At 37.5% G+C, this 14,794-nt stretch overlaps 1 protein-coding gene across 1 annotated transcript in view; it reads right to left on the minus strand.

Annotated features, from left to right (window-relative positions):
- enpp2 (ectonucleotide pyrophosphatase/phosphodiesterase 2) overlaps positions 1-14,794 on the minus strand; it is a 50,423-nt gene that overhangs the window by 15,524 nt on the left and 20,105 nt on the right. The window contains exons 10-19 of the mRNA XM_054780973.1: positions 11,733-11,798; positions 9,609-9,681; positions 9,423-9,531; positions 8,268-8,393; positions 8,002-8,033; positions 7,748-7,875; positions 6,519-6,594; positions 6,343-6,430; positions 2,909-3,078; positions 611-746 (exon numbers count right to left, since the gene is read on the minus strand). Coding sequence (XP_054636948.1) covers positions 611-746; positions 2,909-3,078; positions 6,343-6,430; positions 6,519-6,594; positions 7,748-7,875; positions 8,002-8,033; positions 8,268-8,393; positions 9,423-9,531; positions 9,609-9,681; positions 11,733-11,798 — 1,004 coding nt within the window. The remainder of the gene's footprint in view (positions 1-610; positions 747-2,908; positions 3,079-6,342; positions 6,431-6,518; positions 6,595-7,747; positions 7,876-8,001; positions 8,034-8,267; positions 8,394-9,422; positions 9,532-9,608; positions 9,682-11,732; positions 11,799-14,794) is intronic.

The following is a 14,794-nucleotide window of genomic DNA, read 5'->3' on the forward strand; positions in this document are numbered from 1 at the left end:
AAGTGTTTTTGTATCCTTGTTAAAACATATTGCTGCAGTACTCGTCCTGTCGCAGTACTCCTCCTCCTCGAACCGAAGATGAATTTATTCCGTAATGGCGCCCCACAGCCGCGTAACTTCTAGCTTCCTTCAGCAAGTCCAACTTTTTGTGTGATGGTTGGCTTATTCTGCCTTTTGGGTGCCGAACGTTTCGTCAACATTGTGGGTTTTGTCAGGGAGAAAACTTGCAAGTCACACTGCAAGGCAAGCTGTTTGCTAGCCATAAACACAACAGGAAACACGGGCGTGTGGGCCGGCACGAAGGAGATTGATTGACAATGGTCTACAGTCAATCAGGACACAGAAGAGAATGGGCGGGTTCTCTCTTAGCCAGTAAGGATGCAGAAGACAATGGGTGGGAGTTCCCTTAGCTAATAAGGACGAAGAACACAATGTGCGAGTTCTCCCTTAGCCAATCAGGTCGCAGAACACAATACATGTTCAGACGCTGTAAAAAAAAAAAAAAGAACACTAAAATTGCACAGAAAAACACGAAATAGCGAGGACACGAAAGGTGAACCGCGATGGAGCGAGGGAACACTGTATTGCTGCATCATCAGTGAAGACTAACCATCAAAAGCTTGTCTCAGTCGCTGGTTTAGCTCCTCCACTTGGTTCTGCAAGAGACAGAGCCAGAGTGACTCCAGATTATAGCCTCGTGCAAGCGTCACTTTCAAACCTCTCTGGCCTCTACTTTTTACTCCAAACTGTAAAAAAAAAAGAGGTAGAGATTAAAAAAAAAAACCTCTCATGATGAACATTTTCTTCTGCAGTGTTCACTCTCTTGATAAAGTGTGTACAGTAGAGTGTACAGTAGATATCTACATATATCAGTGACAGTTAGGCTTGTCACAAAAATCATTAAATTGATTAATCGAACAATAAATAAAAACAAAGTCGATAAGTTTGCCGGCCTCGATAAATTGACGTGCATGTGTGTTTGTTTTCCTCTCTCTCCTCGCTCTTTACCACACAGGCTGACAAGAGGGATCACTATGCATCTTTCTGTGCACTTTGGTTCTCTATTGGAATGAATGGAGAGAGTAAACCCCCCTCTCAGCCATTCAGCCTCTTTGTCCCAGTAGGTGGAGGCAGCGGGGCTGCTAGTGAGTTGATACCCAGAGTTCAAGTCCCCCAGGTTCACGTTAGCACAAGTTACCATCGCGAGCTAGCGAATGCAAATAGGAATGAAGGCACAAAAGCGATGGTATCTAAGCCAAATGGCACAGCCTCAGTGTGGGAATATTTCCCTTTTAAACAGAATGAACAGAGTGAGCACTAACTCACAAAGCATTAACTCCGACGAACTGATATGTGCCATTTGTTGGAAAGTAGTCACGATGAAGAAGGGGAACACAAGCAATTTGCATGCACCTCAAACACAACCATTTTGTCCAGTTTTCCCAAAGTGGAAAAAAAAAAAAAAACTACCGTTGGAGGTGCAGCAGAGCCTTCGTCTCAACAGTCAACGCTTAGTGGGGTGTTTGGTAGACAAAGTAAATACAAACAACAGAGCACAAAATGCTGCACAGTGTCATTGGCTAAATGTTAAACCTTCCTGTTAAGGAATAATATCCAATGTTCATTATTTATTCAAGTGCAATTTTCTTTACAGAAACTTATAATCTATTTTATTTACTGTTTTAATTGTTGTGTGTGCTTTTTATTGGAGTGTTTTTTTTCCTTAGTAGAGACAGAGGGACAGGGTCTGTTTTTTAATGATTTTTATTTTATTTTATTAGGATTTTTATTTAAGCGCAATTTTTGCTAGAAGAGACTGAGTCCATTTTATTTTCATTAGGGTTTTTTTTGTCTTATGTTTAATTTATTATGTGTTTAATTCATTTTATTTAAAAGCTCTAGACATTCCAATTACAATGTTAAATACGCTTGAGAAATTCAAGTTTATTCCTTTTGATACAATGTACTCACATTATTATGCCACATAATTAATGGAAAAATTGTCTCATAAATGGTGTCAATAATGTCGAACAATTATTGACAATTTGTAGGACAATTATCGTCCAGCAAAATTTGTTATTGTGACAGGCCCACTAACAATTCACAGTACTGGATTGTATTTGGCTGGTAAGCTTGGGGAAAGTGTTTAAGTGTCTGAATTGAATTCTGGGCTATGCTAACCAGTTATCCCTACCATTCCTTTGGCAAATGTGCCATTGCAAGGCTATACAATGAGCATTATGCAGCTGCAGAGGACTGCCCAGCATGACGAGAGTGGCTGCTGTGTTTGGTTGTCCTGACCTGTGGCATCAGGGTAGTCAAACATGGCTGCAAAAAAAGACGCACTGAGCCTGTGCCAGTGCATCCAGGCCATCATAGAATATAAACCTCTGCCGCAGACCTGCACCAATGACTTAAACCCACGTCTTATGTCAGGGCAGTAGAGAATAGAGGAGGGAACAAGATGAAATGGGTGTAGCTTCAACAGAACAACAGATAGCTAACCTTCTACTCTCAAAGTAAATGGATGTTGATACCAACATTGATGCATGCAATTCACTGCATGGAGGAAATACTGTAACAAAACCACACCTGCTGTCATCATCATAAAGTTCACCAACAAAAAAAAACAGAAGAAGCCGTAGTACTTGTTGTCAGACACATCAAGGAGTTGGACAAATATTAAAGATCAAATCATCTCAACCATAAGGAAGATGAAACACACACACAAAGACAGATGCAGTCTGATGGATAAAGTCATCACCAGGCCAACATTTGTTAAGCATGATGCTGTTTTTCATGTCTGAAATATCTACAGATATAATAATATATTGATAAATAATCACATATTCATTTGGACAGCAACAATACAAACAATTGCTTTGCAAAACCAGTCATCATGTCTGACCTTGTAATTGCAGCTGCAGCCGAGGTCATCTGCTTGCATATGATCATGAACAATGGTGGTTGGCTTGGAAACTTCCTCGGGCATTATGGGCTTGAAGGGAGGGTTTCTCAGCAAGTGGTTCAGACTACCATGTGTTCCATTATTGGGTGCTGGTCTTAGACCTAGAAGATCTGAGAGGCAAAAGGTTTCCAGTCAAGTAAAGAAAAATACTACATCATTTACATGATATGTCAGTTTGTAACAAGTATAGTGACTTGAAAACATGTGCAGTATTTGAACAATTGTTTTTTAGGATTGTACATCTGTACACCACAATAGATTTGAAATGACAGCAAGAAAATGTAGATTGCAATTAAATGTAAACTTTGAGTTACTTTTACCATTTAAAATCGATGGTCGCTACATGTACAGTACAAATAATGACCATAATCTTATTTATATATAATCTTATTAATACAGCCAATGACTGCCGGTTAGGGTTGGTGTATCACCAAAGTTTGAGTTCCTCCCTAGATTTGCTTTGCCTGGTTGTTAGATGTAGATTCATATTGGCTTTTCTTGGCGCATGTTAGAAAGCGTGACCAGAGCCGACTTGTCTGCTCGCTGTACTTTTCCAATTGCTTGGCCTTGCATGCTTCTTATCGCACCCTTTGTATATTATCTCAGTATCACACATAGAGACATACGACAGGAAGCACTTTGTTTACGCAATGGTAAACAAAATGAGGAATTGTGTGACAAATACAGGCAAATTCCAATGTCAGAAAATGTGAAACTTTAATGTACTGTTGCAGCTTTTCTGTTAAAGAGACACTTATTATTTAATATTCTTTTTTCAGAGAAGCCGGTGTAGTTTTATTTAACTTCAAAATAAGCCTCTTGTGCTCATTCATTGTTTGTACAGTCAAACCTTTCATTATTTCCCGTAAGTGCAAATTGGTCCTGTTTTCTTTTAAATGCAATTTAGGTGCCAAAATAAGGGTGTTATAGGACAGTGGTTCTCACTTATTTTCTGTCATGCCCCACTGGGGGACGGAAATGTTTTTGTACCCCTTTGATTTTAAATACTATTGAGAAACTGATAATATCTATTTATTTATCTGTACTGTGCCCAATTCTATGCCCTGTTGAGTTTGGAAGGCTTCTGTCAGCACTAAAAACCATGGACAGGGCACTGTTTACCCCTCCTAATGTGAACATTTTGCTTCCTTTCACTGAACTCAGCCGGAGTTGTGAGTTCAAGACTTGAAAGGGAGCCAAATTTGCATCACATCCTCTGTATATGCTTTGGTTTGCCAGGACTGCCCCCCACCATCTAATCCATTCGCCAGCCCCAGCCCTGAGCTCTGTCCCTGTAGCCTGGAGGTGCCAGCACGCAGCACACACTGGCCTTGCAAGCAACAAACGTTGCGTGACATGCATCTCCCAACAAATCCTAGCGCTGCGGCGATGCAGATCGGGAACCAGCCCTACTCCCCTATCAACCACTATTACTTGCCCATGACAGGAAGCCTAATAGAGCGTAACTCTTTAAAAAAAACCTTTCTACAAAAAAAAAAATCTATATAAACATCACAGGTGTGCGGGGGGTACACCTTGCCTCGGTTCATGGCCGAGACCAGGCTTCTGGGTCTCAAAACTGTACTACACAGTGGCACCCTCAGAAATGAGGGGGTGACATTTCTATGAATATACAGTATTTTCATTACTGTAACAAAGCAAATATGAGCTAAGTTAAAACTGCAATTAGTTGTATAATTTGTTCTGTTAGTGAAACAAAACTATGCTCTGTTAACACAATGTATGCCTTCCATTGGAGGTGTTATCTCCAGCTCACTCATACACACTGGACAAATTTATTAATGAGAATGAATAGTCAATATGGATACAGAGCTAACATTTCAACTTCTATGGCACTGATTGAAATCACGAAGGAAATCACTACTGCTATAGACAACAGATGATGTGCAGCTGCAGTATTTATGGATCTGACAAAAGCTTTTGATACAATTAATTACAATATTTTAATATCAAAAGCAGAAAGGTACGGAATTAGAGGATTAGTTTTGAATTGGGTTAAAAGCCCTAGCAAACAGGAAGCAATTTGTAAAGCTAGGAGAATGTACATCTGGGAGTTTAAATATTATGTGTGGAGTACCCCAGAGGTCCATATTGGGACCAAAACTGTTTAATTTGTACATCGATGACATTTGTAAAGTAACAAAGGACTTAAAGTTTGTATTATTTGTGGATGATATCGCTGCCTTTTGTTCTTGGGAAAGCACACAAGAACTCATTAAAAAGGTCAAGGATGAAAAGGTCATATTAAAATCATGGTTTGACAGAAACAGATCCTTGAACTTAAGTAAAACTAAAATAATGTTATTTGTAAAACTAAAATAATGTTATTTGGAAATAGCAGAGGAGATACGTACGATCAAATACAAACAAATGGAGTGGACATTGAAAAAGTGGAAGAATATAAATTCCTGGGGATCATAATAGATGAAAAAATGAGTTGGAAATCTGATATTAAAAATATACAACAAAAGGTGGCGAGAAATATTTCTATATTGAATAAAACAAAATATGTTCTTGATCAAAAATCACTCCACACTCTTTACTGTTCCTTAGTATTACCCTATCTAATGTATTGTGTGGAGATATGGGGTAATAATTATAAAAGCAATCTTCACTCACTCACTGTACTGCAAAAAAGATGGGTGAGGATAATTCATAATGCAAGTATAGAGAACATACAAACCCTTTATTTTTAAAATCACAGATATTTAAATTTGCAGATTTAGTACTCTTTCATACCGCTAGAATAATGCATAAAGTTAACAATAAATTGTTACCCAAAAACCTCATACAGTATTTCTCTATCAGCGAGGAGAAATATGATCTTAGAGGAAAATTAAACTTAAAACACTATTATGCGAGAACAACGCTGAAAACCCCACCGCATTTCTCTGTATGTGGAATTAAATTATGGAACGGATTGAGCAAGGAACTCAAACAATGTACAGAGATGAGCACATTCAAAAAAACAATACAAGCACTTGATGTTTGCTAAATACAAGGCAGAAGAGTGTTGATCATTACAATGATTGCTCTGTCATGCTTGGTTTTTTTGGGGGTTTTTTACTGTTATTATTTATTATTACAATGATTATCATATAAAATATGAGATGGAATACAGGAAGTGAACAATATGTACTGTACTAGATGTGGAATGGATGGGGGGGGTAGGATTAAATAAGCTTTGCTTCTTCCTACTCCTTTTGGACATGTGGAACTGTGAAAGAATGATTCATGAGATGTATTCCATTGTAACCTTCATGTTCAAATAAACTTAACCAAACCAAACCTAACCAAACCAACCACATCCAACAAATATTGTGTGTAACCCTGCCCCCCAAAAAAGGTCTTACCACACATAACATTATAAAGCTCAATGTTTTCAAAGGCTGGAACTTTAGTCTTGAATTTAAATGAAGGTCCGTGTCCCAGGAAAATTGTCTGAAATCACATTTGGTGGTACATATTAATTTCATAATTGAGGACTGGAATATGGCTGTTTTCCTCTTGTAAAGAAAGATTTACATACCTGCATACTATTGATCTTACTGTCATATCCATGGTCACCAAAAAAGCCACAAAGACGCTTAACTTCAGGTGCTTTCCTGAAATAAAAAATACAGTAGATACATAGTTACATTGATTGGAGAAATGTTAAGTCAAAAGCTACAAAGTAAAAAACAGATTACGACAATTTACATCTGCTTTTGTTTTGCTTTTTTCTGTTGTGAATTGGCACTATGTATATATACAACTGACTTGACTAGACAAAAATATATTAAAAGGATAAAATTCATAAAAATATATATACAGCTCACAGAAATGGGGACTGACTGTGATTTAGTGTCAGGTATTCACACTGTCATGATCTCTTGATGGCAAAGGCAAAAAAGCTTTCTCTCTCTCTTTGAACACGGTGGGATTCTTGAGCTGCACAAGCAAGGCCTCTTGCAGCGCACCATTGCTGCTGAGGTTGGATGCAGTAAGACAGTACTTTCAAACTTCTTCAAACATACTGAGGGTAAGGCTTTTAAGAACAAACAGCATCTACCAAGGCCTTGTCTACTTGAAATTTGCACAGAGACCAAACATGAGACACTGAAAGGTAGAAAAAGATTTTATTCGCTGATGAAAAAAGTGGAACCTTGACGGTCTTGATGGCTTACAACATTACGGCATGGCAAGGAGATCCCACCAGAGATGTTTTCCACACGGAACTAAACAAAAGGAAAATACCATGGGGCAATTGTGGAAGCTTTGCAGCTTACAATGCCTCTGTCATGCAGGGAGGAAGAAGACGTTTTGCGAAGTTCATAAAATCATTGAATCCGAACATGTAATCGCTTGTCTCTGCATGCTACCCAATGCATATACATGGAGCTGCGGTCTTCCCCATGTTTAAGCACTGACATTGAAGACATGCTGATCGTGAGCTATCTTGGCACTATTCTGGCCCTTGTCAAAGACTTTCTTTTTCTTTTTTGTACTCAAGCCTCAGTGCTTTGTTGGACATTTTTACGATGTGCTGGAGCACCTGTGCTCACCTTTAGTCATGGACTCGTTTTACTCTAGTTTCTACTCTAGTTTAGAGCGCTAGTTTTGCTGCGCCTTACTTCTTGTAATGTATCCTACTTTGGTTAATTGTATTGTAATGAGCTGATCTGACTCCAGCCTACTTTTCCTCTGCCATGGATGGATGGATGAGTGAAATACAGTAGGATGTATTCTTATATACAGTAAATAAAAATGAAATGTCACCTGGCAATGTGCCACTTCCTGTCCACCAGTAGATGTATATCCTCAATGCGGTGGTTGTTTGCGTAGTGCAGTCTCTTGGGGAGATGCCGCTTTAAATAAGGCCTAAAATGCTGGTCTGGTTTCCTGCACTATAATTTGAATATACACACAAGCAATTAGAAATACAAAAGCTTACACTTAAACAATTCTGTATAAATGCATTCATTGAGCGCAGTTTTATCGTAATTGTATGTAAACGTGCATACAGTACTTACAGTTAGATTTGCAAGAACAGCCCTGGGGTCGTCTGAAAGAATGTGAGAGCAGTGATCATCAGACAGTATTTGTAATATATTAGCACATATTGTACTGTGACCGGTACAGTAAAGTCTAAAAAATGTGCGTGGGTAAAATTAGAAGTCAAAATTAAAATACTTGACTATATAAAAGCTGATCCTTCTGGCCAAATTATAATAAACGTTCAGCTCCAAGAGCTGTTAATAGCACACTCTTACACATAATTACTTAAAAAGTCCCTTACATTTTGTGTTGCTGAGGAATCTGGGGCGTATTCGGCCTGAGGATCCAGGAATAAGAATGATGTCATCAACATTTGTCAAGTAGCTGCTGAGGAACTCTGTTTGATCACAATGGGCCTCTTCCATACCTGACAACAAACAAGATGAGTTTTGTGTGCTAGTACATCATTGCTGCGGTCTATGTACAAGTTCTGTTCATAGGACGAGTGGAAACTTAAACCTAAATGAACACCTAAGTAAGAGCACACAGAGGACATATAAAATACAGCAGCGGTGGGAGCGAGTCAGTGTTTTGCAAGTCTCAAGTCTTTAATCTTAAGTCAAGCCAAGACAAGACAATCTATTCAATTTGACAACTACAATGAATGCATTTTGAATAGTTTTATTTTTTAACTAAAATCAGAGCAGTGTCACACTGACTTACAGGAAAAAAAGTGCTGACATAGGATTCAGAATTTATGTAATCCACACCCTCTTTGTTTGTTTTTAAACCTGATTGGACATTGATAGATGCATTCAATTAGGCAGATGCTGTGGGAAAATATGATTTTTAGTCAACACATTCACTGAAAATCCTAAGTATTTTCAAGTCATCAAACTAAAGTCTGAGCCAAGTCATTGGTGTCGAGTCCAAAATCATCTAAAATGTGACTTGAATCTCACTTAAGTCCAAATCACATGACTGCAGTCCACACCTCTGAAAAACTGTCATAAAAGACGATGATGGAAGATGGAAGGGGCAAGAAGGGGAGACAGGAGGAGGAAGTGTCAATAATGAGAGCATGACGCAGTTTACTTATCACAGTCCATTTCATAGGAGCAGATCCTTTCACAGGTTCAGAGATACCATTTTTATCTTTAATGATGGTTGCCACATTTGAGTGGCTTGCAGCGGCCATGCAACCAATGTTGTTTTGTACACTAATTTCACTTTCACTTTCTTTGACATACTCAGAAGAGTCTGAGACATAATCAAGGGGAAGTAAAAAAAAAAAAAAAAAAAAAAAAAAAAAAACTAACTGTCCTTCGTATTATTACCATACTAGTTGTTTTTCTTTTTGTGTAGTATTAATAATTTATGGGAGTGAGAGTAACAACACAAGGACCACATGTCCACCCTTGGATGTCATATTTTGTGGTGTGCAGTGTGTTAGTACCGTGATCCCCGACTATCATAATGTTCACGCATCGTTGTAATTTCATCTGCTTGAGTCCATTCATGAGTTGGCCTATGATCCTATCAGTGCGTCTGAGAGGATTATTCAACTGGAAGACAAAAAGACATGAGTATTTATTCCACCACCATGACATTTTATCATGTTATCATATCACATGTTACTCACTTCTATGCTCATGGGTCCCATTTTATGTCCATATATGTCTGGCTGCTCAAAGTGCATGCCATAAACGTAGGGTCTAAAACAATATTTCAAAAACATCAGTAACAGGAAAAGGGACCAAGAATGTGTATTTTTACAAATAATAAATATTTGTGCCTGTGAAGCAAACCTGATGTTAGTCAAAGTAAAATATGTACAGTATATCAAGGCTGTCAATCAACTGACATTTCTCTAGTTTATTTTTTCATAGGACAAAAGGACTAAAAAACGCCTGTAAGAACACACTATACAGGACATTTATCATTCAACAAACTAAAGAAGCAAAAAAAAAGTATAAGACATATAAAAATAAGTTGACAACAAGGGAATATTATAATAATTTATTAGATAAGAATAACAATAACTTTAGAGCAAATTGGGATATCTTAAATAGTATTACAGTACTAGGAAAGCAGACTACCTTCACTATTTTATGGTTGGAAACACTAATAGGGATGACATGAATGAGGTAGGTGAAATGTTCAACAATTACTTTGTAAATATTGGACCAAAACTGGAAGAAGAAATTCCAAAACTCTGGACAATGGACGAATGGAGTGATATTATAGACAGGAATCTCAATTCCATGTTTCTCACTATTGCAACTAAAAAGGAAATCACTGACAATGTCAAAACTTTTAAGGCAAAAACATGAACAGATTGTAATGGAATCGAAATGGTAACAATTAAAAGGGTCATCAATGAGATTGTAGAACCGTTGGCATATATTATTAACTTATCATTTCAGACTGGAAAATTTCCTAACAAAATGAAAATGGCTAAAGTGGTTCCATTTTTCTTATTACCTGAATTTCCTAAAATTATCGAGAAGCTATCTAATAACAGGTTGGACAAATGTATTAATAATAACGATTTACTGGCAGTCTATATGTGCCCTGCGATTGGCTAGCGACCAGTCCAGGGTGTACCCCGCCTGTCGCCCGAAGTCAGCTGGGATAGGCTCCAGCATGCCCTTGCGACCCTAATAAGGAAGAAACGGTATAGAAAATGGATGGATGGATGGATTTACTGGCAGTTAGTCAATACGGATACAGAGCTAACACTTCAAATTCTATGGCACTGATCAAAATCACAGAAGAAATCACTAACGCTATAGACCACAGAAGGTGTGCAGTTGCAGTATTTATGGAGCCTTTGATACAAAATTAGAAAGGTATGGAATTAGAGGATTAGTTTTGAATTGGGTTAAAAGCTACCTAGCAAGCAGGAAGCAATTTGTAAAGTTAAGAGAATATACATCTAGGAGTTTAAATATTATGTGTGGAGTACCCCAGGAGTCAATATTGGGACCAAAACTGTTCAATTTGTACATCGATGACATTTGTAAAGTAACAAAGGACTTAAAGGTGGTATTATTTGCGGATGAAAAAATCAAACTTAAAACACTTATATATGAGAACAACGCTGAAAAGCCACAGTATTTCTGTTTTAGTATCAACTTCACCCTTTGCTCCTTTTTTCTCCATTTTTGTTGTTTTAAAAATGTTCCAAGTAGTTCAACTTTTTTCTAAAATAATTTTTTTTAAATTTTCTTCGTGTAATATTATAACTTTATTTTGACTTTATTTTCCTAATATTATTTAACTTTTCCCCCCAAACTAATTTTCCAAAAATTACAACTTTATTTTGTTTTGTTTGATTCTCCTAATGTTATGACTATTCCTGTATTTTTCCTCATAATATTACAAGTTTATTCTCGTAAAATTGCAACTTTTTCTGTTTGAATTCAACTATATTCTCCTTTTGACTAATTACAGCTGTTGCTTTCATGTCTGCTGATTTTTTTTTTTGTACATTTTTCTATTGTTAATTTATATTTTTAGAATGTTTATATTTTTAGAATGTGACGCAAGCCACACTTTGGTGTACGATATTTAGACCTTTCACAAAATCAACAGCCTCTGCAAATGAAATATACATTTTAATCAATGAAATGTCTCCTTTGCATGAGGCACAATTTCATTTGACAGATTTCTGACTTTGTTACACCAATGTCTGACTAAGTTAAACTAAGCCAAATGTCAAACATAGAAAGAACAAGTTTACAACATGAACAAATGAATTCACCTGTCTACTTCAGGGAGAGAGAGCCACTGTAATATGGTCAGTATCCGCCTTTCCAGTGGTACAGCACTAAAAAAAACACAAAAACAGGACACAAGGACATTAAATGTTAGTTCTTGAGCAAAATTACACACTTGTCTGGTTGAAAAGATGATATATTCTACATCAGGGGTGTCCAACGTGTGGCCCGTGGCTGTTTTTTTTTTGGCCCACGGCACACTCTAAAAATGTAAATCTAAAATAATTGAACAAAAAAAGTAAAACAACAACAACAGCAAAAATGGACAAATCAGCAGTAATTTTACAAGAATAAAATCAAAATATTAAGAGAAAAGTGTTGTAATCTAACAAGAAAAATTCAGAAATGTATGAGAATAACATTGTGATATTATTAGGAAAAATAACATAATTTTCGTACCATAAAGTTAAAATATCAAAGAAAAATGTTATTTATTTTGAGTTGTAATATTATGAGAAACAAACAAAAGAACAAATAAAGTTGTGTTTTTTTGGTAAATTAGGTTGTGTAAAAAGTTACAATGCTGAAAAAATAAAGTCAAAATATTATGGGAATTAAGTTATAATGACGAGAAGCAAATTTACAACTACAAAGTTTAAATAGTTGGAAAAATTTTTAAACAGCAGCTTTGAAAAAAACGCACGGTGGTCTAGTGGTTAGCACGTTGGCCACACAGTCACAGTATGGAGATCGGGAAGACCTGGGTCGATTCTCCCCTGAGGCATTTCTGTGTGGAGTTTGCATGTTCTCCACGTGTGTGTGTGGGTTTTCTCCTGGTACTCCGGTTTCCTCCCACATTCCAAAAACATGCATGTTAGGTTAATTGGAGACTCTAAATTGTCCATAGGTATGAATGTGAGTGTGAATGATTGTTTGTCTACACCAGGGGTGGGCAAATTACAGCCCTAGGGGCCACATGCGGCCCGCCAAGGGTTTGATTCCGGCCCGCCAGTTGCTTCCAAAGTATTTAAACCTGGCAACATGACTTGCAATTAAGAGTCAATCTAAGACAACCTTTTGATGGTTTAAGTAGCTTTTCACATGCAACGGTCCAGACAACTACCTCACGCACGGTTCCAAACAAACACAAGTAAAAAAAAATAAACATGTCACACAACCAACTTAACCTACCCACTTCACTGTCTAGTAAGTAAAAAAGGAGGGACATTCACATACTCTTTAATAGTCAATGTTTTAACGTTTGTAGTTCATATTGTATATCACATTCATTATTCATGTACATTCCGGGTGTCTTATTCAGTAAAAAAAACTTTAAAATTAAATTTTTTTATTTGATATGGTCTGATAGTTAAAATGCTCCTGAAAAAAGGGACACAAGCACATACATATAGCAGATTATAGGACACTATAATTCCAGGTGGACTGATAGAATTATAAGCGTAAAATAGAGTGCATGTATCAAATATATAGTCTGACCCCCCGGACAATTTTGTTAACTCAAAAAGGCCCGCAAGTCAAAAAGTTTGCCCACCCCTGGTCAATACTGTATGTGCCCTGCGGTTGGCTGGCGACCAGTCCAGGGTGTACCCCGCCTGTCGCCCAAAGTCAGCTGAGACAGGCTCCAGCATACCCCCACGACCCTAATGAGGAGAAGCGGTATAGAAAATGGATGGAGCTATGAAAAAAACAGCAGTAATTTTACAATAATGAAGTCAAATTATTAAGAGAAAAAAGCCGTATGCTCAGAAGAAAAAAAGTCCCAATTTTACAAAAATAAGCTTGTAATATTATTTTTAAAAAAAAGTAATTTTAGTAGTATAAAATTTAACTATTAAACAACCATTTAAAATTAAATTATGAGATCAAGGAAAAGGCTTCTTGAGACGTCATCTGTACTTCTGTGAAGAAGGTGTCGGACGTTTCGCTCCTCATCCGAAGAGCTTCGTCAGCTGACGAATGGGGGAGGAAGCCGGAGTGCCCGGAGAAAACCCACGCGCACACGGGGAGAACATGCAAACTCCACACAGAAATGCCCAGGGGAGAATCGAACCCGATCTCTAGGCTGTTCCTGTATTGGCCAACGTGCTAACCACTAGACCACCGTGCGGCCCACGTCATGAGAAGAAAATTTACAAAGATTATTTAAGAAGAATGTTGAAATATTTGGAAAAATTTTAAAAAATGGGGTGAAAAAAGAGCAAAGACTGAAGTTGATAGTAATGATAAGCTTTTTCACCTATATGACAAAGCTGAGATGCATTTTTTTCTTGAAATATATATAACTTCTTAGCATATCTACATGTATTGTTTTACAAAATATAACAGTGGCAAAGTTGCATCCTTTGTTTTTTCACTATGTGGCCGTCGGTGGAAAAGGTTTGGACACCCCTGTTTGGTCATCAGTTTCATTGCATTGGTTCCCTATCTATGCCTATCCCTATCTAGATTCTAGATTCAGACATACAGACCCTTTCCAAAAAATTTGAATGTCATGGAAAAGTTGTTCAATTTCCATAATTCCATTCAAAAAGTTAAACTTTCATAGATTATAGATTCAGGGCCCACAATTTAAACGATTTCAAGTGTTTATTTGTTTATTTTTACGTAATTTGGGCTTCCAGCTCATAAAACCCACGAAAACAGGAATTCAAAAAATTTGAATACCGTGAAGAAATCACCATTTACTTCTCAGTTTCAAATCAATCAAAATATGGTACTTTCAAAACGATATGTCAATCTTCAATACTTGGTTGGGAATCCCTTTGCCTTAATCACTGCCTCGATGCGACGTGGCATTGAAGCAATCAGCCTGTGGCATTGCCTGGGAGTTATGGAAGCCCAGATTTCCTTAATGCTTGCTGTCAGCTCTTCTTTGTTGTTGGGTCTGGTGCCCCTCATTTTCCTCTTGAGAATACCCCATAAATTCTCAATGGGGTTTAGGTCCGGTGAGTTGGCTGGCCAGTCAAGCACTGTGATGGCATGGGCATCAAACCAGGTTTTGGTGCTTCTGGCGGTATGGGGAGGGGCCAGGTCCTGCTGGAAGATGAAATCTGCATTTCCATACAGATCCTCAGCAGAAGGAATC

The sequence above is a fragment of the Dunckerocampus dactyliophorus genome, chromosome 7 (genome assembly GCF_027744805.1).
Source record: "Dunckerocampus dactyliophorus isolate RoL2022-P2 chromosome 7, RoL_Ddac_1.1, whole genome shotgun sequence".
Classification (NCBI taxonomy): domain Eukaryota; kingdom Metazoa; phylum Chordata; class Actinopteri; order Syngnathiformes; family Syngnathidae; genus Dunckerocampus; species Dunckerocampus dactyliophorus.